This window comes from Manis pentadactyla, chromosome 13, assembly GCF_030020395.1.
Source record: "Manis pentadactyla isolate mManPen7 chromosome 13, mManPen7.hap1, whole genome shotgun sequence".
Classification (NCBI taxonomy): Eukaryota; Metazoa; Chordata; class Mammalia; order Pholidota; family Manidae; genus Manis; species Manis pentadactyla.
Window position 1 is genome coordinate 75,377,171 of NC_080031.1, and position 20,665 is coordinate 75,397,835.

Consider the following 20,665-nt stretch of genomic DNA (forward strand, 5'->3'; position numbering starts at 1 on the left):
TGGCCTGGCGGGAGATGAACACCCCTCCACCCAGCTCCCGGAGGGTGAAGAATAGGCAGAGCGGGAGGAAGATGGAGCCCAGGACTGACAAACACCCAGCCCCAGCCATCCGGACAAGAGCGCAGACACAGTGCATGTGTGGGGGGCCCTGGATACTAGGGAAACAGGGCAGCAGCAACAGTGAGCAGGCACTGGAGGCCTGGTGCCAGAGGACCTCAGAAAAGCAAGCAACAATATATATATTTTTTTTACTGTTTTGTTTTGGTGAGCGATTTTTGGAAGTCTTAAAGAGATAGGGACCCCCATACTAGGGAAACAAGGCAGCAAGAACAGTGAGCGGGCACCGGAGGCCTGGTGCCGGAGGACACCAGAAAAGTGAGTGTCCATTTTTTTTTTTGCTGTTTTGTTTTGGCATGCACTTTTTTGAAGTCTTAAAGGGATAGGGACTCCAATACTAGGGAAACAGGGCAGCAAGACTGGTGAGCAGATGACTGAGGCTGGTGCCAGAGAATAAAGAAAAACGAGAAGGCATTTTTTTTTTAATTAATTTAAATTTTTTTTTTGTGGTCATTATTTTGTTTTGGCAGGTGCTTTTTGGAAGTCTTAAAGGGACAGGGCTGGACATTTAATCCAGAGGTAGGGAATCCGGGGATCTCTGGGCACCCTAACCCCTGGGCTGCTGGGAGCACAGAGGCCCCTTAGGGAGATAAATAGCCTCCCAGCCGCTCCCACTACAACGCGACTCCACCACTTTGGAGCAGAGGCCTGAACTAGGCCACGCCCACAGCAACAGCGGAGATAAACTCCATAGAATCCTGGCAGGAAGCAGAAGCCCTGTCTGCTAGTAGCTGCCCAGCACAAGCCACTAGAGGTCGCTGTTCTCCCAGGAGAGGAGGGCCACAAACCAACAAGAAGGGAAGTTCTTCCAGCTGTCACTCGTCCCAGCTCTGCAAACTATCCCTATCACCATGAAAAGACAAAACTACAGGTAGACAAAGACCACAGAGACAACACCAGAGAAGGAGACAGACCTAACCAGTCTTCCTGACAAAGAATTCAAAATAAAAATCATAAACATGCTGACAGAGATGCACAGAAATATGCAAGAGGGATGGGATGAAGTCCGGAGGGAGATCACAGATGCCAGAAAGGAGATTACAGAAATGAAACAAACTCTGGAAGGGTTTATAAGCAGAATGGATAGGATGCAAAAGGCCATTGATGGAATTGAAACCAGAGAACAGGAATGCATAGAAGCTAACATAGAGAGAGACAAAAGGATCTCCAGGAATGAAACAATATTAAGAGAACTGTATGGCCCATCCAAAAGGAACAATATCTGTATAATAGGGGTACCAGAAGAAGAAGAAGAGAGAAAAAGGAATGGAAAGTATCTTGGAAGAAATAATTGCTGAAAACTTCCTCAAACTGGGGGAGGAAATAATCGAACAGACCACGGAAAGACACAGAACCCCCAAAAGAAAGGATCCAAGGGAGACAACACCAAGACACATAATAATTAAAATGGCAAAGATCAAGGACAAGGAAAGAGTTTTAAAGGCAGCTAGAGAGAAAAAGGTCACCTATGAAGGAAAACCCATCAGGCTAACATCAGACTTCTAGACAGAAACCGTACAGGCCAAAGAGAATGGCATGACATATTTAATACAATGAAACAGAAGGGCCTTGAATCAAGGATACAGTATCCAGCACTATTATCATTTAAATATGATGGTGGGATTGAGCAATTCCCAGACAAACAAAAGCTGAGGGAATTTGCTTCCCACAAACCACCTCTACAGAACAGCTTACAGGGACTGCTGTATATGGGAGCAATACTAGAAAGAGCACAGCACAAAACACCCAACATATGAAGAATCGAGGAGGAGCAATAAGAAGGGAGAGAAGAAATGAGTCTCCAGACATTGTATATAACAGCTCAATAAGCGAGCTAAGTTAGGCAGTAAGATACTAAAAACGCTAAACTTGAACCTTTGGTAACCACGAATTTAAAGCCTGCAATGGCAATAAGTAATATCTTTCAATAGTCACCCTAAATGTTAATGGGCTGAATGCACCAATCAAGAGACACAGAGTAATAGAATGGATAAAAAAGCAATAACCTTCTATATGCTGCTTACAAGAAAGTCACCTCAAACCCAAAGACATGTATAGACTAAAAGTCAAGGGATGTAAAAACATATTTCAAGCAAACAACAGTGAGAAGAAAGCAGACGTTGCAGTACTAATATCAGACAAAATAGACTTCAAAATTAAGAAAGTAACAAGAGTTAAAGAAGGACACTACATAATGATAAAGAGCACAGTACAACAAGAGGACATAAACATTCTAAATATATGTGCACCCAGCAGAGGAGCACCAGCATATGTGAAACAAATACTAACAGAACTAAAGGGTGAAATAGACTGCAATGCATTCATTCTAGGAGACTTCAACACATAACTCACCCCAAAGGATACATCCACTGGGCAGAAAATAAGAAAGGACACGGAAGCACTGAACAACACAGTAGAGCAGAGGGACCTAATAGACATCTATAGAACTCTACATCCAAAAGCAACAGGATATACATTCTTCTCAAGTGCACATGGAACATTCTCCAGAATAGACCACATACTAGGCCACAAAAAGAACCTCAGAAAATTCCAAAAGATTGAAATCCTACAAACCAACTTTTCAGACCACAAAGGCATAAAACTAGAAATAAACTGTACAAAGAAAGCAAAGAGACTCACAAACACATGGAGGCTTAACAACACTCTCCTAAATAATCAATGGATCAATGGCCAAATTAAAATGGAGATCCAGCAATACATGGAAACAAATGACAACAACAACACTAAGCCCCAAGTTCTGTGGGACACAGCAAAAGCAGTCTTAAGAGTAAAGTATATAGCAATCCAAGCATATTTCCAAAAGGAAGAACAATGCCAAATGAATGGTCTAATGTCACAATTATCGAAATTGGAAAAAGAAGAAAAATGAGGCCTAAGGTCAGAAGAAGGAGGAACATAATAAAGATCAGAGAAGAAATAAGTAAAATTGAGAAGAATAAAACAATAGGAAAAATCAATGAAACCAAGGGTTGGTTCTTCGAGAAAATTAACAAAATAGATAAGACTCTAGCCAGACTTATTAAGAAGAAAAGAGAGTCAACACAAATCAACGGTATCAGAAACAAGAAAGGAAAAATCACAACGGACCCCACAGAAATACAAAGAATTATTAGAGAATACTATGAAAACCTATATGCTAACAAGCTGGGAAACCTAGGAGAAATGGACAACTTCCTAGAAAAATACAACCTTCCACATCTGACCCAGAAAGAAACAGAAAATCTAAACATACGAATTATCAGCAACAAATTTGAAGCCTTAATCAAAATCTGCAGAAGAACAAAACCACCAGGCCAGATGGATTTACCTCGGACTTTTATCAGACATACAGGGAAGACATAATACCCATTCTCCTTAAAGTTTTCCAAAAAATAGAGGAGGAGGGGATACTCCCAAACTCATTCTATGAAGCTAACATCACCCTAATACCAAAACCAGGCAAAGACCCCACCAAAAAAGAAAACTACAGACCAATATCCCTGATGAACGTAGATGCAAAAATACTCAACAAAATATTAGCAAACCGAATTCAAAAATACATCAAAAGGATCGTACACCATGACCAAGTGGGATTCATCCAAGGGATGCAAGGATGGTACAACATTCGAAAGACCATGAACATCATCCACCAAATCAACAAAAAGAAAGACAAAAACCACATGATCATCTTCATAGATGCTGAAAAAGCATTTGACAAAGTTCAACATCCATTCATGATAAAAACTCTCAGCAAAATGGGAATAGAGGGCAAGTACCTCAACATAAAAAAGGCCATATATCATAAACCCACAGCCAACATTATATTGAACAGTGAGAAGCTGAAAACATTTGTTCTGTGATTGGGTACTAGACAGGGATAACCAATCTCACCACTGTTATTTAAAATAGTCCTGGAGTTCCTACCCACGGCAATCAGACAAAACAAAAAAATACAAGAATCCAGATTGGCAAAGAAGAAGTTAAACTCTCACTATTTGCAGATGACATGATACTGTACATAAAAAACCCTAAAGACTCCACCCCAGAACTACTAGAACTGATATCAGAATACAGCAAAGTTGCAGGATACAATATCAACACACAGAAATCTGTGGCTTTCCTATACACCAACAATGTACCAACAGAAAGAGAAATCAGGAAAACAACTCCATTCACAATTGCATCAAAAAAAAAATACCTAGGAAAAAACCTAACCAAAGAAGTGAAAGACTTATTCTCTTAAAACTACAAGTCACTCTTAAGAGAAATTAAAGGGGACACTAACAGACTGAAACGCATCCCATGCTCATGGCTAGGAAGAATTAATATCGTCAAAATGGCCATCCTGCCCAAAGCAATATACAGATGTGATGCAATCCCTATGAAACTACCAGCAACATTCTTCAATGAACTGGAACAAAAAATTCAAAAATTCATATGGAAACACCAAAGACCCCAAATAGCCAAAGCAGTCCTGAGAAAGAATAAAGTAGGAGGATATCACTCCCCAACTTCAAGCTCTACTATAAAGCCATACTAATCAAAATAATTTGGCACTGGCACAAGAACAGAGCCACAGACCAATGGAACAGACTAGAGAATCCAGAAAATAACCCACACATATATGGTCAATTAATATTTGATAAAGGCGCCATGGACATACAATGGGGAAATGACAGTCTCTTCAACAGATGGTGCTGGCAAAACTGGACAGCTACATGTAGGAGAATGAAACTGGACCACTGTCTAATCCCATATACAAAAGTAAACACAATGGATCAAAGACCTGAATGTAAGTCATGAAACCATTCAACTCTTGGAAGAAAACATAGGCAAAACCCTCTTAGACATAAACATGAGTGACCTCTTCTTGAACATATCTCACCGGACAAGGAAAACAACAGCAAAAATGAACAAGTGGGACCATATGAAGCTGAAAAGCTTCTGTACAGCAAAAGACACCACCAATAGAACAAAAAGGATCCCTACAGTATGGGAGAATATATTTGAAAATAACATATCCGATAAAGGCGTGAAATCCGGAATACATAAAGGGTTCACATGCCTCAACAAACAAAAAACAAATAACCCAATCAAAAAGTGGTCAGAGGAACTGAACAGACAGTTCTCCAAAAAAGAAATACAGAAGGCCTACAGACACATGTAAAGATGCTCCACGTCACAAATTATCAGAGAAATGCAAATTAAACTCCAATGAGGTATGACCTCACACCAGTAAGGATGGCTGCCATCCAAAAGACAAACAACAACAAATGTTGGCGAGGCTGTGGAGAAAGGGGAATCCTCCTACACTGCTGGTGGAAATGGAAGTTAGTTCAACCATTGTGGAAAGCAGTATGGAGGTACATAAAAATGCTCAAAACAGACTTACCATTCGACCCAGGAATTGCACTCCTAGGAATTTACGCTAAGAATGCAGCAATCAAGTATGAGAAAGATCAGTGCACCCCTATGTTTATCGCAGCACTATTTTCAATAGCCAAGAATTGGAAGTAACCTAAATGTCCATCGATAGAAGAATGGATAAAGAAGATGTGGTACATATACACAATGGAATACTACTGAGCCATAAGAAAAGGGCAAATCCTACCATTTGCCGCAACATGGGTGGAGCTGGAGGTTATTATGCTCAGTGAAACAAGCCAAGCAGAGAAAGAGAAATACCAAATGATTTCACTATCTGTGGATTATAAGTACAAAGGAAAAAATTGATGGAACAAAACAGCAGGAGGAGCACAGAACCCAATAATGGACTAACAGGTACCAAAGGGAAAGTAACTGGGAAGGATGGGTGGGTAGGGAGGGAAAATGGGGGAAGAGAAGTAGGGGGTTTTAAGATTAGCCTGCATGGGGGGCAGGAAAAATGGGAGGGCTGTACAACACAGAGAAGGCAAGTAGTGATTCTACAACATTTTGCTATGCTGATGGACAGTGACTGTAAAGGGGTTTATGGGGGGACCTGGTATAGTAGAGAGCCTAGTAAACATAATATTCATCATGTAAGTGTCGATTAGTGATACCAAAAAAAAAAAAGGCAGTTCCTGTGTCGTAACCTCCAATTAGTTCTACACAAGTGTATAAAGGGCATATAAAAGTGAAGGCAAACGGTCTGTTTGTGTTTATACAGAGGATCAAAGCCTAATTGGGCAACCCCAAAAATGAACTAAGATGTGATATGAAAAAGAACTTCCCACATCAGCACTCTCTGGAAGACTCATGCCAGTAGATGATCATCAAAAAACCCCAACAAAAATCCACGCACTGCTACAGCTGTAGATGCACTCATCCCACCAGTTCCTGGACTTGCCATGGGAATGAAGAAGGAGATATCTAAGCTGGCCTGTGCATACTGTAAAATAACAAATTTGACTGGATCTATACTGTTGGAACTCAATCAAGAATTAGGAGAAGTGCAAATTGTAGTGCTCCAAAATCTTACAACTACAGACTATTTACTGTTAAAAGAACATAAAGGATGTGAACATTCTCCAGGAATGGGTTGTTTTCATTTGTCTGATTTCTCTCAGACTGTTCAAGTTCAGTTGGACAATATCCACCATATCATAGATAAGTTTTCACAAATGCCTAATGTGTCTAACTGGTTTTCTTGGTTTCACTGGACATAGCTGGTAATTACCCATATGCTTTGGTTATGTAACTATACTCCTATTATGTTAATGTGTGTGTGCAATTTAAGTAGTAGTTTAAAACCTATACCTGCTGAAGTTACTCTAGAAGAAGATATGTCAAAGAAATAATCAATCTTCCCATGTTTTCTTCCGCCTGCTACTTCTATAGCTTTTCTTCTTCCTTCCTAATTACAACCCTTATATAGAATTCGTGCCTCATATCAAATTTGCCGAGTATCATAATTCTTCCAAGTGGTAGAAACACCTCAAGACAAATGCTGGGCATAGAAGCTACAGGGCATAAATATGCAAAGAAGTAAAAAGCTAACCATTTCAAACAATAAGGCTTCTCTCTCACTTACCAACTTTACATTTCCCTGTATGGCAACGGAAGATGACTGGTTAGCCAGAGACGGGTAAGATTCCTCAAGGGAGGAACAACCTATGACAGGCACAGTCACAGGGGAGTCATCAGGTGAGAAATTGGGGATCAACAGAGGTGAGGCTTAGAACCTCACCCCCACTGTTCTGAGAGAAATCTTCTGCATACGTGGATGTTTTATTGCCCTTGTCTAGCTTGGATTAACACGTAGTCTACAGGCACACACCTGATCTTCTACATTTGGTCTCTTACAACACTAAACTTTTTTTCCTACCTTTATCTTGTATCTACCTAGCACTTCAGCATTTTATTAGAGATAATAATAATAGAGAAATGTTGTATCCACATATAAATCAAGTATAAAGTCAAATGAGTATTCATATTTGAACTGACTGTTTATAGTTCATAATGCATGAGCAAAACCCAACGTTTCTGTGATGACTTCCCTTGTACTGTTCACCATGTAACTTATTCACTATGTAAGAATTTGTTCTCCATGTAAGAACTTGTTTGTTATGCTTCAGAAGATTGGAGACTGATGAAAATTGGGCTTGTGGTGGATTAGTGATTGTGCATTGAGCATTGACTCCCCTATATGGAATTTTATTACCGTTAACAACAATTTGATAAATAAATATGAGAGATGCCCTCACAAAAAAAAAATTTCACATTCCAATTGTAAAATAAATAAGTAAACGGGATGTAATGTATAGCATAAGGAATATAGTCAAAATATTGTAACAACTTGGTATGGTGATAGTTGGTATCTAGAATTATCATGTATATAAATGTTGAATCACTGTGCTGTACACCTGAAACTAATGTAATGTAATACTGTGTGTCAACTACCATTCAATAGAAAAAAATTATCTTAAAAAAAAAAAAAGGATAATTAAAAAAAGAAAAAGAAAAAGGAATTGTGGTACATATAGAGGCCCTTCACCAAATTTGGTAGGAATGGATCCTAACATAAATGGAACGTTTCTAATAATGTTAGTATACCTCAGATACTATGTACAGAAGGAGTTTTTAGGGAAAAATCAAATTTGTCAATATTTTGACCAGTCTAATTAGCAACTGTCTTCCAAGAGAAAAGCATAGTGGAAAGAGGAATCTCCAAGTCAAGAAAGTTTAAATATTAAAGTTTCTACTTCACCACTCCTAATGTTGACATAGAGGAAAGTCCATAAGGAATCCTGCAAAGCTTATTGAGTAGTGATAAGAGGTCAATTCCATGGGAGCAGGAGCCCTCACACTTGGTACAGGATGTTTTGGGCTTCACAAAAGTGGGGAAGCCTGAACAAGGTATTCATAAAGTGTGAGATATTTTTTCCTATTTTTTCTTGCTTAATGAGATACCAAATGCAATACTTAACTGAGTTTAAGGTATGCAGCATAATCATTTGATTTACATTTATTGTTAAATGTTTGCTATATAGATTATATATGGTAACATATATTATCTCATATAGATACAATACAGGGAAAAGAAAAAAAGACATTTTCTTTGTGATGAGAACTCTTACAATCTACTCTCTTGTTTTGTATGTATCATACAGCAGTGTAGTCATCATGCCATACATTATTCCTACTACTTATTTATTGTATATTTAGAGGTTTGGACCTTTGAACACCTTCCTCTAATTCCCCTTTCCACAACTCCCCACATTTATATGAGTGTTTGTGTGTTTCTGTGTGTAGTTTCCATACATAAGTGAAATCATGCAGCATTTTTCTTTCTCAGACGTATTTCATTTAATATAACCTCAAGATCTGTCTTGTTTTCACAAAATGCAGGGTTTGCTACATTTTTATGGCTGAATAACATTCCATTGTATATTTATATCACAAGTTATCTATCCATTCATCTATTGATGGACACTTTGGTTGCTTCCATATCTTGGTGTTAACTATGGGGGGAAATGTGTTCCCCCTGGGGGCAAATAAACATTTGAAACCAATCAGTCAAAGGGAAAAACAAAGTGGGAGAAACCCTTTTATTGCTTACAGCAAGTCACTAATCCCACTTGCCCATGTCTCTCCTGATCCTGGCTTGGAGGAAGAAAAAAAAAAACCCTCTCTCTCCCAGGTGCCCTGTCTTCACACACCCCTTGTACAGGCCTATTGATATGGAGATGGACTACTTCTCTCCACCTCTTGGAAACACCTATTGATATGGAGATGGACTAAGGCCAGGTGAGAGACTCTGGAAACATTGCAATTCTACCCACAGCCCACCCCTCTAGAAATCTTGTCTCACAATCTACTCCCTATCTTCCACAATTGCTCTGGTGTGCAAAGCTGGATCATCATAACCTGATTAATAACATACAATAAAAGCAAAGAAATCATGGTAATCTCCAATTTGGAGGACCCTGCTAGGTTCAAAGTCCTATGTGGATTAATTCCCTAGCTCACCCATTTCACAGGAGGCCAGAAGTTGAACTGGTAGAGAGCTCTGTACAAACTCAACAAGGCAGTGGGAGTCCTAGCAATAACGACTATAGAAGAAAATAACCTTTAGAGTGATAGAATACATGTTTTAATAACACCAGCACAGGCTAATATTGTCCATCAGAGAGGATGGATGCATGGCATGCTTAAGAGTAGTCCTGTAATAGGACATTGGCAGGCATGGGATCTCATTCTGGTCTAGTATACAAGACCTTCACACCCCTTTCTGAGGGAGAGTCCAGTGACCACCCATTCAGTTAGTATGGTACCATGTTTGTAGCTACAGTGTCAAACCCCAATAGATGCCCAAGCTGTCAGTGTAAACAACGATAGGTGAGGGCTCCTGGGTGATCACAAGCTGCACTGCCCACAACTCAGATAGTTGAATGCTCTTCCCCTCTCCATTCTTCATCCATATTGTCTCAATCTTACAATGGAAAGCCACAGCCCTCCACGTGGGGTGCTACCTACAACTGGAGCCATCTGTATACCAAGCATCTTCAGATATAGGGGCTTTTCCCTCCTGATAAGGACTGTTGGCTACCAATGGCTCCAAAGCAAGTTCTTCCTTCTTTCCACTAGCATATGGGACTGGCCCCAATAAGCATTGTTCTCCACTGAAGGGGCTAGTACAGAGGGCACTAAAGTGCTGTAAATATGTTCCCCATTTGCCAGTGTAGGCACCAGAGCCACGCTGCTCCATGTCCATAGTGTTCAGTCTTGCACTCACCCCATGATGTGATAGGTGGTTATTAGCTTGGTCAGAGCTGTTCTGTTGATGGGCTCCATAGCCATTAAGGCATGGGACACAGCAGTCAGTTGTTTCTCTATCAAAGTGTACCGGATCTCTACTCCTTTCCATAGTTGTGACCAGAATCCAATAGGTGGGCAGGTCCATTCAAGCCCCTGCCAAAGGCCCCATCCATAACCATCTTCAGTTAAATTAACATCTAGGTCACGGGGCGTTGATGAATCCATTACACTCAAGGCCTGTATGGCCTTCACTGCTTTCTTAGCAGCAGTAAAACAGCTGCAGATGTTTCATCCCAGTCCCACCTGATGCTCTTTTGTACTAACCAGTACAAGGGCTTCAGAATTTGTGACAAGTGTGGCATAAAATCTCTCTAGTAGCCCAAAAGACACAAAAATTCTTTTAATACTGACACAATGATAGGGGTAGGGAAAGCCTAGACCTTGTCTGTGACTCTTTCTGGGATAACTTTACTTTTACTCAACCAGGCAACTCCTAAGAACTTTATAGACAAACCAGGCTCCTGAACCTTGGTGCTGATCACAGCCCATCTTTCTCCTGTAGATGTTGCAGCAGTCTAGAAACTGCCCCTTCTAAATCTGCCAGAGAATCAGACGTGAGTATATCATCACTTTAGTGATACAGCCTCACCATGTGTGGTTTCTTCCATGTGGCCAAGTCCTGGGCTACAAGTCAGTGACAAATGGTGGGACCATGGATGTATCCCTTTGGAAGGACAAGGAATGTCCACTTCTGGCTTTCCAAAATGTAGGCAAAATGTTCCTGACTTTTCTGTGCTATGTCAATAGCGAAGGAAGCATTAGCAAGGTCCACAACATAATGATGTGTCCCTTGTTCATGACTGAGGGTGTCTGTAAGGGATGCTTACAGGGGTCAGCAGTATGCAAAGGAGGTGTGACTTTATTCAATTCCCTGTAACCTATGGTCATAGCCAAGAGCTGTCTTTCTTTTACACTGGCCACACTGGGGAATTAACAGAACAATGAGTGGGCTTTATGATGCTCACCTTCTCCAGCTCCTGTAGAGTTTCTCCAGTTTCCTTCAGTACCCCAGGCAATTTAACTTGATTAGTATTTGTCACCCACCAAGGAAGAGGCAGAGCAACAGGTGGGTGCTTAGCATGCTGCTCAGAACTGCCTTTACCACATGTACCCTCAGTCTGAACTCACTTGCTGTGGTCTGTAGTCACAGGCCTTGTAGTGTATCCACCCACAAAATATATTCAGGGATAGAAGAAATGTGTACAATGTACTCCTTTGGCAGTAAATGCCTTATCACCAGTGGGACTTGGGCTTTCTTCACTCTAATTGCCTTACTCCATAGACATCTAGTATAGCAAGGGTCCCAGGAAAATGTTCAGGCTTGCCATAAATCAGAGAACATTCAGCTCCTGTGTCCACCAGTGCCAGGACACACTGTACATTTGTGGGGGACCAATGAATTGCTAATTCTACATATGGCCTCTTGGCCCCACCACATCCCCCAAGATAGGGGCCTTGAAAGCCCCTTAGTCAAACCACCATTTCCAGTTGTCATCTTGTGTGGGTGAGGGCCCAGGCAGGGCCTGAGTTCGTCCCGCAGGAAGTCTCACAGGGACACAGGCTAGACATGGGGCTTTGCCTCCGGCTTCCAAGTCCTGGACCTCAGTGGCTGGAACGGCTGCTCTGGCTTTAATTGGTGCCACAGTTCTAACAAGATCCTCTTGGGTTGCCCATCAAGTTTTTCTTTCACTATCATGGCCTGTATCAAATCAACCCACATCTGGATCCTTGAGACCTTCACCAGAGCCTTTTCACCTCTCCTTTCAATTGTAGCCTGTACTTCCTTCTATTCTCTGATTGTTTCAACCTCCCCCAGATCTCCTAAAGTACGAGTAGCCTCACTTATGGGTTGCCCTATGTAGTGGGCAAGAATACTTTCTAAGGACACAAAGAAAGATCAGGGAACTGTATGGAGCATTTCTCATTCTCATGGTGAACAACTACTCACCGGGGCCCTGGGGCTCCAAATTACTGATGGTATCATTCATGCCCTACTACCTAACACCTTCTGGAGCTCTGCATGCATTTTCTGGCAAATAAGTAACTGTGGTAAATCACCATTATTAGACCAAACCTTCCTGATGGCTGCTGTGAGAAAATCCAGATACACATGATTCTGTGTGTGCGATGGGCACTTTCCAATCACTGCCATTGGGAAGGGTGAGTCATCAGTGAAGCCAATCTACCCATTTCAGAACCAGACATAATGATGTTTTCTACCCTCATACCCCAAAGACACAAAAGTCATGTTGGCAGATGTTCTGATGGCTTCAGCCAAAACTGGATACTCATGCCCACCAGTTCATCCTGGGAATAGGGGGAGTATGGAGAGCTCCACAACCTGAGAAGGAGGCTGTTCCTCCCCCACGGAGCCTGCAGTTGTTGCATTTTTATTTTCTTAATTACAACTGGGCTGTCCGTTAATACAGGAGAGGCTGCTGCCCTGGGCTGTGGCATCAGCAACAGTCCCACCCTCTGGCCCAGCCCCCATCCTCCCAGATATTTCCTGTACCATCTCCAGGGCTGAAGGCGCCATTCCTTTCTCACCCTACCCCATGGCCTCCTGCAACTTGGATTCTCTTGCTGCCTCCTCCCTCACTGCTAAAATATCTTCCAGGAGCACAATCTCACTTCTCAATATTATTAATACTTGTCTCTCTTTCTTAAGGGCATCTGGTAGGGTGCTACCCACCTCTTCCAGGTAATGCTGGTGTGTGTCTCTTTCCTTGTTAAAGCTTTCCACTATCTCAAGAAACAAACATCCCACAATCCCGGCTGCTACATGGGCACTAAGTGCCTCTAAGCAGTCTTCTATCTCATGGAGGGCTAATGCCACATCTTCCAGTGTGTCTACCCTTCCCAATTCTGCAGAATGTCCCACCCATCTAGGAGGCACTGTACCCTAGTCCAATTTCCCAATGGGGCTCCCCAAGCGGAATCCCCTGTATGAAGACACACCCTCCATACCTGAAAGAGGTAAGGGTGAGTCATGAGCCCCCACCGCAGCAGCAACCAGGGAATCCCCACCATCCACAGGGGGTTTCCAGGTCTTCTCACCATCTCTAGGGGCAGCCCCCTTTGTGTCACACCCATGAAGAGAGATGTCAGGTTCAGAGATACTGCCAACTTCTTCCAGGGGAAAAATATATTATCTCAACCCATGGCAAATAAAATGTTTTGAACTGAAATCAGTCAAGTGGAAAACAAAGTGTGAGAAACCCATTTATTGCTTACAGGAAGTCACTACTCCCACTGGCGCATGTCTCTCCCTGTCCTGGCTGAGAAGAATAAAATACAACTTCTCCAGTCCAGGTGCGCACTCACTCTTCCCCCATCCCTTATAAACACTTACTGTTATGGAGAAGGACTACTTCTCTCCACCCCTTGGAAACACCTATTGATATAAGATAGACTAAGGCCAGGTTAGAGATCCCGGGAATACTGAAATTTTGCCCACAATTGGAAATTTGTAATTAATGATGTTATGAATAGACAGGTGCAGATGACTTTTCAACTTAGTGTTTTCATTTCCTTTGGACATATTCCGAAAAATGAAATAGCTGGATCATGTATTTATGTTTTTGATTTTCTGAGCATTATTTATGCTAGTTTCCATAGTGGCTGCTATGATTTATAATAATGATGAGTGTACAATGGTTCACTTTTTTCACTTCCATGCTAGTATTTATCCATTGTCTTTTTGATTATGGTAATTCTAACTACAGTGAGGTGATACCTTAGTGTAGCTTTGATTTTCATTTTGCTAATTACTCTATCTCTCTCTCTTCTATTAAGTGATACATAACATCTTTTCATGTACATGTTGCCCATTTATACATCTCCTTTGGAAAATTGCCTTTTATATACTTTGTCCATTTCTTTCTTGGATTATTTTTTTGTGTTATTTTTGCAGTGATGCTTTCTAATATGATGAACTCCCACTTTATTTTTTTCTTATATAAATGGTTTCAGGTCACCCATTTAAGTATTTAATATATTTTGAGTTAATATTTGTGAGTGGCATAAGATAGGACACCAGTTACCTGTGCACAGACATTGGGTCATGTGAGGCCATAGTGCAGAGGGTGGCAAATGGCAACAGAGCAGTCATAGGATATGAAAACAAGGAGCAAGAACTCTGTGGTTCAAAAAAGATAAGTAGGAAGGTTTCGACATTGTATGTTGTGAGAGAAATCAATTCACTGCCAATGAGAGAATTCATGATGTATTTGGGATTGCAAATTGAGATGGTACTAAAACCTAACTAGGTCAAATTGCCTACAGGAAATTATACTGGGAAATGAAGAAAGGAACCATCAAATTTTTAGCCAGGTTCCTTCATAAGTCAGTAAGAAAAACAGAACTTGAAAGACTTGGAGTTCCTGGGACCTTGAGATATTCATCAGGAGAAATTCTGTGAAGATGGTGATGTTTTCCAGTCTCTCCCTGGAGTCAAAGGATAAACTAAGAAGATAATACTAGAAACCATAATGGAAAGTACAAACTATGCTTGTATGGAATGAAATGTCTGCTGTATGTAATTTACTACATTGATTTACTCTCACAAACGCACACTGATGTACAGACCAATATCACTACCCTTCAGTTCTATTCTTGAATGTGTTTCAAAGAATTCTTTCTTAAAGATGTATTTTTATGGTAACCCACATGAAGAAATGTGCATTTGGCTTCTCTGAATTGCTTGTTGATCTCTTTCTGGAGGGCATTGCTGTGCTTGGATTTCTGACAAGCCTCAGAACAACTACTAATCACAGGCTCTTGAAAACCTGCAGACCTTCAATGTCTTGTTTTCCATATAAATTCTGGCCAATCCATTGAGATTAATTAGATTGATAGTAGGTATTTTACAGATACACTTTAAATAAGGATTTTTAAACTTTAAGTAAAAGGATTTAAAAAGGTAAAACTTTGGAGAGGACAAGATCCCCAAAATAGCTTCAGGGTAAGTGGTGAGATAATGACGTCTTAAAATTACTTCCTCATTATGGTGAAAACAATATCATATAGGAAAAAATTCATACATATATAAGTTACATGATAAATAATGATATTTGTAAAACATAAAAATGAGGTAAAACAAGATCAGTTTACTAACCTATCATATTCATAAGAAAGTTGCTTAAAAAACAGCAAAATTCAACATTAATGATAAAACTTATGTAATACATTTGAAATTAATAGGTACAGAATAAACATTTAAAAATGTCTATAACTGCACAATGGACTCTGAAGTTTTTCTGCCACTTAATGGATAGTGAAGAATTAATCTTGAGATGATTGTGAGAATTCTAATTAATATGTGAGTAGACAGATTTTGAATAAGATCATAGGATAAAATCATAAATGTGCCATGATTCTACAGTGGTTTGAGTCCAGTGAGGGAAGATGTCATGAAAATGTAGAATACTACTTCACAACTGTGGTGGGTTTTAAGAAACAGAAGTAAACATATATATTTATTTTTGTAATATTTATTTGAGTGGATCATGCAACACATACAGATGGCCATATATAAATTGAATTTTACTGATCTAGCAACTATATTTGAAGGACACCTGGTTTTTGGTCTGCCCAATTAGGGCTTCAGATCATGACATGTCTTAATTTGTTCAATTTAAGATTTAATTATAGGCTAGTTCAAGGTTATCCATATATCTGAAAATCATGGAAATCATAAAAGCCCATTTTTTCTGAATACAATTTCCCCTCCTCTCCTCTAATAAAATATTTAACTCAATACTGAAATAAACATTATACAAACAACAACTCTATGAAAATTTTTAAGGGGATTGAAAACAATTTTTTTTCTCTGATGTCAGCATTACTGGCTGAGATGCTGTTTTTCCCAGGATCATGTCTTGGAGGCAACGAATAATGAAGCCAGAAGATAAGAGTATGGAACAACCAGCAAGGTTTTTAATAATGACTGAGAAGGAAAGAAAGAGACTCCCTCTAAATGGGAGGGGCTCCAAGAGTGGAGGCCACTGTGGCTTTAGTGTCTAGGGATTACAAATCAAAGAAAAGGAAGTTTATAGGACTGTCAGTGGCTTGTTGCTAGGAAGACCCCTTGTTTTTCAGGCTGAATTCTCCAGATACCTAGGATGTAGCTCCTTGTTTCCTGTTAGGCCTTGACCCTAATTCCCTCCTGCCTTCCCCTTACCTGGATCATGAGTTCTACTGGCTGTCCACATCCCACTACTTCTTGCATCATTAGGAATCATGCAGTGTGTGTCAAGCAATGTTTTATATGCTACCTACTACCAAGACTAGCTTCTCCAGGACTACGCCCTGTGACAATCCACCAGATGCCACTCAGGGTCCATGTTCAGGAATATCAATGACTAAATTCAACTACAATTGCTATGTTCTTATTTTTTTGTCCTATAAATTATTAACACATATTTTAAGCATTAAAACACTATCACAATGCTTTGTTTCATATGACAAGTATTATTTTATGTTTCTCTTTATTTCTCATGTTTACAAGATATTCTCAAATTTCCTGTGTACAAATTATCTTTTTTCACCTTGCTAAGCCTAAGAAGGATGGACAATCTGCAATATATTTTATGTACTATCAATATATTTTATGTACTATATGTTTATGCATATGGATAGAGTTGTTAATATAAGTATTACATTCTGTAATTATCTAATAAAATGACAGAGTATCTGTTTATCTATAGAATGTGGAAATACATTGAAACAAAAAGGCTAGATGAAAAAATTATTATTTTTGGTATAAAATTATACATATGGGTGATTTTAATAGAAAAATAAAACTGATTATTTTCTCACCTTTGTGCATATCAATGTGTGCATATGGCAAAGAAATTATCATTGTAGGTGTTATTAACTTACAAAACCATGGGGATACTACAACACAAAATATCCACTACATACCGCAAAATAATTAGTAACTAAAAAGAGGGTATATAAGTAATAGTAAGCAAGATTTTTCTTTTTTAACCACATAATTATCTACTGCTAATTTATTTATAGATCCATCTATTTCTTATCAAATGACCAAAAAACATAATTTTTATGGTAATGTTTTGTACACCAAAAATGTGTTTTGTATACATTTTTACATTAATTATTGAAACATTAACTTCCAGTTAAGGGACAATATCTCTTCTGTGAAACTGGAAAGCTCTTTTAAATACTCTGTCCAGAGCAGATATAATCTCCCTGTTCCTCAGGCAAAAGATGATGGGGTTCACTAAGGGGGACACCATGGAGTAGAACATAGCTGTGAGGAGGGTTTGAATACTTGATGAGTTGGAAATATGACCAAAACAACCAAACAATTCAGAAACTATAAAGACAATAAATGTTGCTATCTGGGGAGAGCAGATTGACAGCGCTTTGCTCCGGGCTTCTATGGAATGCATCTGGAGCACGGTTGAAAAGATGTAAACATATGAGGTTAATATAATGACAAAGCAGAATAACATGAGGCAAGAACTTACAGCGAGGGCCACAAACTCAGAAAACTGCACAGCCTTGGATGCTATGTTCATAATTTGAGGCACATCACAGAAAAACTGGTGAATCACATTGGACTTTGTGAAGGGATGACTGAACATGGTCCCTGTGTGGACAGCAGAATAGACCAGCCCACTGGCCCATGAGACACCTGCCACCTGTGTGCACAGATGTGGGGTCATGGTGAGCCCATAGTGCAGAGGGTGGCAAATAGCAACATAGCGGTCATAGGACAACACCACAAGGAAAAAGAACTCTGCAGATCCAAAGAAAATATATAGGAAAGTCTGAGCAGCGCATCCTCTGAGAGAAATCAATTTACTGCCCATTAGAGAATTCATGATGGATTTGGGAACAGTAACTGAGATGTAGCCAAAATCTATGAGGGCTTAATTGCCCATAAAAAAGTACATGGGGGAGTGAATATGTGGATCTATAACAATGATGGTAAATGTCAAAATATTTCCAGCCAGAGCTCCCAGATAAACCATTAAGAATATCAGACCTTGCAAGATTTGGAGCTCCCTGGAGCTTGAGACGTCCATCAGGAAGAAATCTGTGAAGGTGCTGCCATTGTCTGTGTTTGCTAACATGCTTCAGTGACCTGTAGTCAATTGATCAAAGGGTAATGAAAATGCTATAAAAAGTGATATGAATTGGTTTATTGAATTAAATATATACAACCCTTATATAATGATTGTACCTTGCAGAGTTCTTATTAATTAACCAAGTGAAATAATCAAAGTGTAAGAAAACACAGTATTAAATACAGTCAATAAACCTTGGAAAATATTAAATAAATACTGTAAATATGCCAAAATACTAAAACCTTTCAATATAACTGGAAAAAATATTTTTTCCCCCAATATGTTCTAAAATAAAAACATAATCCAGTAACAGAATGAACAATGATTAAACACAGATATACTGATGAGTGAGACATGGGGTATCTCTTGGCACGTATCAGTGATTCTCAAAGACACCCTGCTGTAAATGTAATACCATTACCCTTCAATTTCTTTCATTAGGCACAAACCAGGGAGTCTTTTCTTGGAGCTGAAGGGACTTTGACTCTAAGAGACATGAAATAAAATGCACTGGCTTTTCTGTTTCTTTAGGTATCTCTTTCTGTTGGGCAATGATTTATTTGATCTCTCGCAAATCTCAGGGGAACTACAAATTGCATCCTCCAGGGATGCTGAAGGCACTTCTTGCCTTGTTTTTCATAAATATCTTGGCCAATCCATTGATATTAATTAGAGTGGCAATAGTGTATTTTTAGAGATAACCTTTGAAGAGAGGTTTCATAACCTTTGAGAAAGCACAAATCCTACAAAATGGTTTATGGATCCATCTTGGTTTAATGAGTAAATAAATGTATTTGTCAAATGTGTGTTGATAATACTTACCTAGCAGAAGAGATACCAATATCACAAAGGTGGTTTTCCCGAGGCAAGGCTCATCCATTTTCACTCCTGATATGCTGACCCTTGTTATTTCCCCAAATGTGTGAAACTTGACTCCATAATTTGTGGTAGTGGGGGATTGCACTTGTGCTTTCCCTTGATATAAAAAAAAGGAAAAAATATGTGTTAATAGAGTGGAAGTAAAATATATCAACGTGCCCAATTCTCATACCTGAACTAATTTAACCAAAAATGTATGATCAAGCTCACTAAATAGTAAAGTTCATGCAATAACTTGAAAATTGGCATCCACAGAATGAAAAGGAAAGTGGCTATCAAAGCACAATGGAAATGCTTATCTAAAACTTAAAACAGTCCCTGATTGTAACTAATGAAAAGGGTCTAATGAAAAAAGACAAATGGACAAAATACCAAGATGATCCTGAAAATTATCCCAAGGAAAGGAGTAGAACAACATTGAATAATTTGGGGACAAATATCATCAAAATTCCATATTCTAAGATGCATCAGGTCAGTAAGAGATGTATTAACAAAGCAAATATGCTATTTTAAACAGTTCTGGGCTTCATATTGCAAAGGAATCAAAAGTAAAGGACTGTGGAATGTAAAAATGACAAGAAAGGATAGAATAATGTACTTTTCACTGTTGAATGTCTTTAACAAGCACATTGAATTAACAATAACAAAAAATAACCTCCAAAGTAGACATGTCCTCAGAACTTCCTTGTGCAAATGGCAGGAGAACGGATTAGACAAGTAGACCTCTTCAGACCTCATAATGGCAGCACCCAATATTTTGAAGCCCCGCTTCTGTCTCCTTACCCCAAATAAAGCTCTCTGCTTAATCAAAAGCTGACACTCTGCCCATGCTTTCTTCATTATGAAAGCACAGTAAATATCCTCTCATCTGGGAAAGGATAACTTATTGAATTTAGGTTCAAGACCTTTTAATAGTAACAATTCTTCAATAACTTAACTGATTTTTGTGGTTATCTATTTTTTTTTTTAGTTTTAGACATTCATTTACAAATCATAAAATTGTCTGAGTTAATAAATATCTATTTTCAAAATCAACAAAATATTGCCCCATTTTAAATTTATCATGATGTATAGTTCTTTTTATAAGAGATTGATTTGAGTTGAAACATAAAGCCAATAAAAATTTTTGATCCAGGTTTTCTTCCCAATATTTAAATGAGAATTTTCCATTAGTCTATCTCATCCCATGGAATAAATTGCTCATATTACTGTGACAGCAGGCTAATTAAATCCGATGGAAACCAGAGCAACCATACAATCAGACCTATCACCAA

General features: G+C 39.2%; 1 protein-coding gene and 1 non-coding gene across 2 annotated transcripts in view; both read left to right on the forward strand.

The window, feature by feature from the left end:
* Positions 1-13,334: 13,334 nt before the first annotated feature.
* LOC130680240 (putative olfactory receptor 14L1) overlaps positions 13,335-20,665 on the forward strand; it is a 152,210-nt gene continuing 144,879 nt past the window's right edge. The window contains exon 1 of the mRNA XM_057490504.1: positions 13,335-13,392. Within this exon, the coding sequence (XP_057346487.1) occupies positions 13,335-13,392 (58 nt within the window). The remainder of the gene's footprint in view (positions 13,393-20,665) is intronic.
* LOC130680509 (U1 spliceosomal RNA) lies at positions 19,327-19,491 on the forward strand. Its single transcript, XR_008993536.1, has one exon. It is a non-coding gene; the product is annotated as a U1 spliceosomal RNA (small nuclear RNA).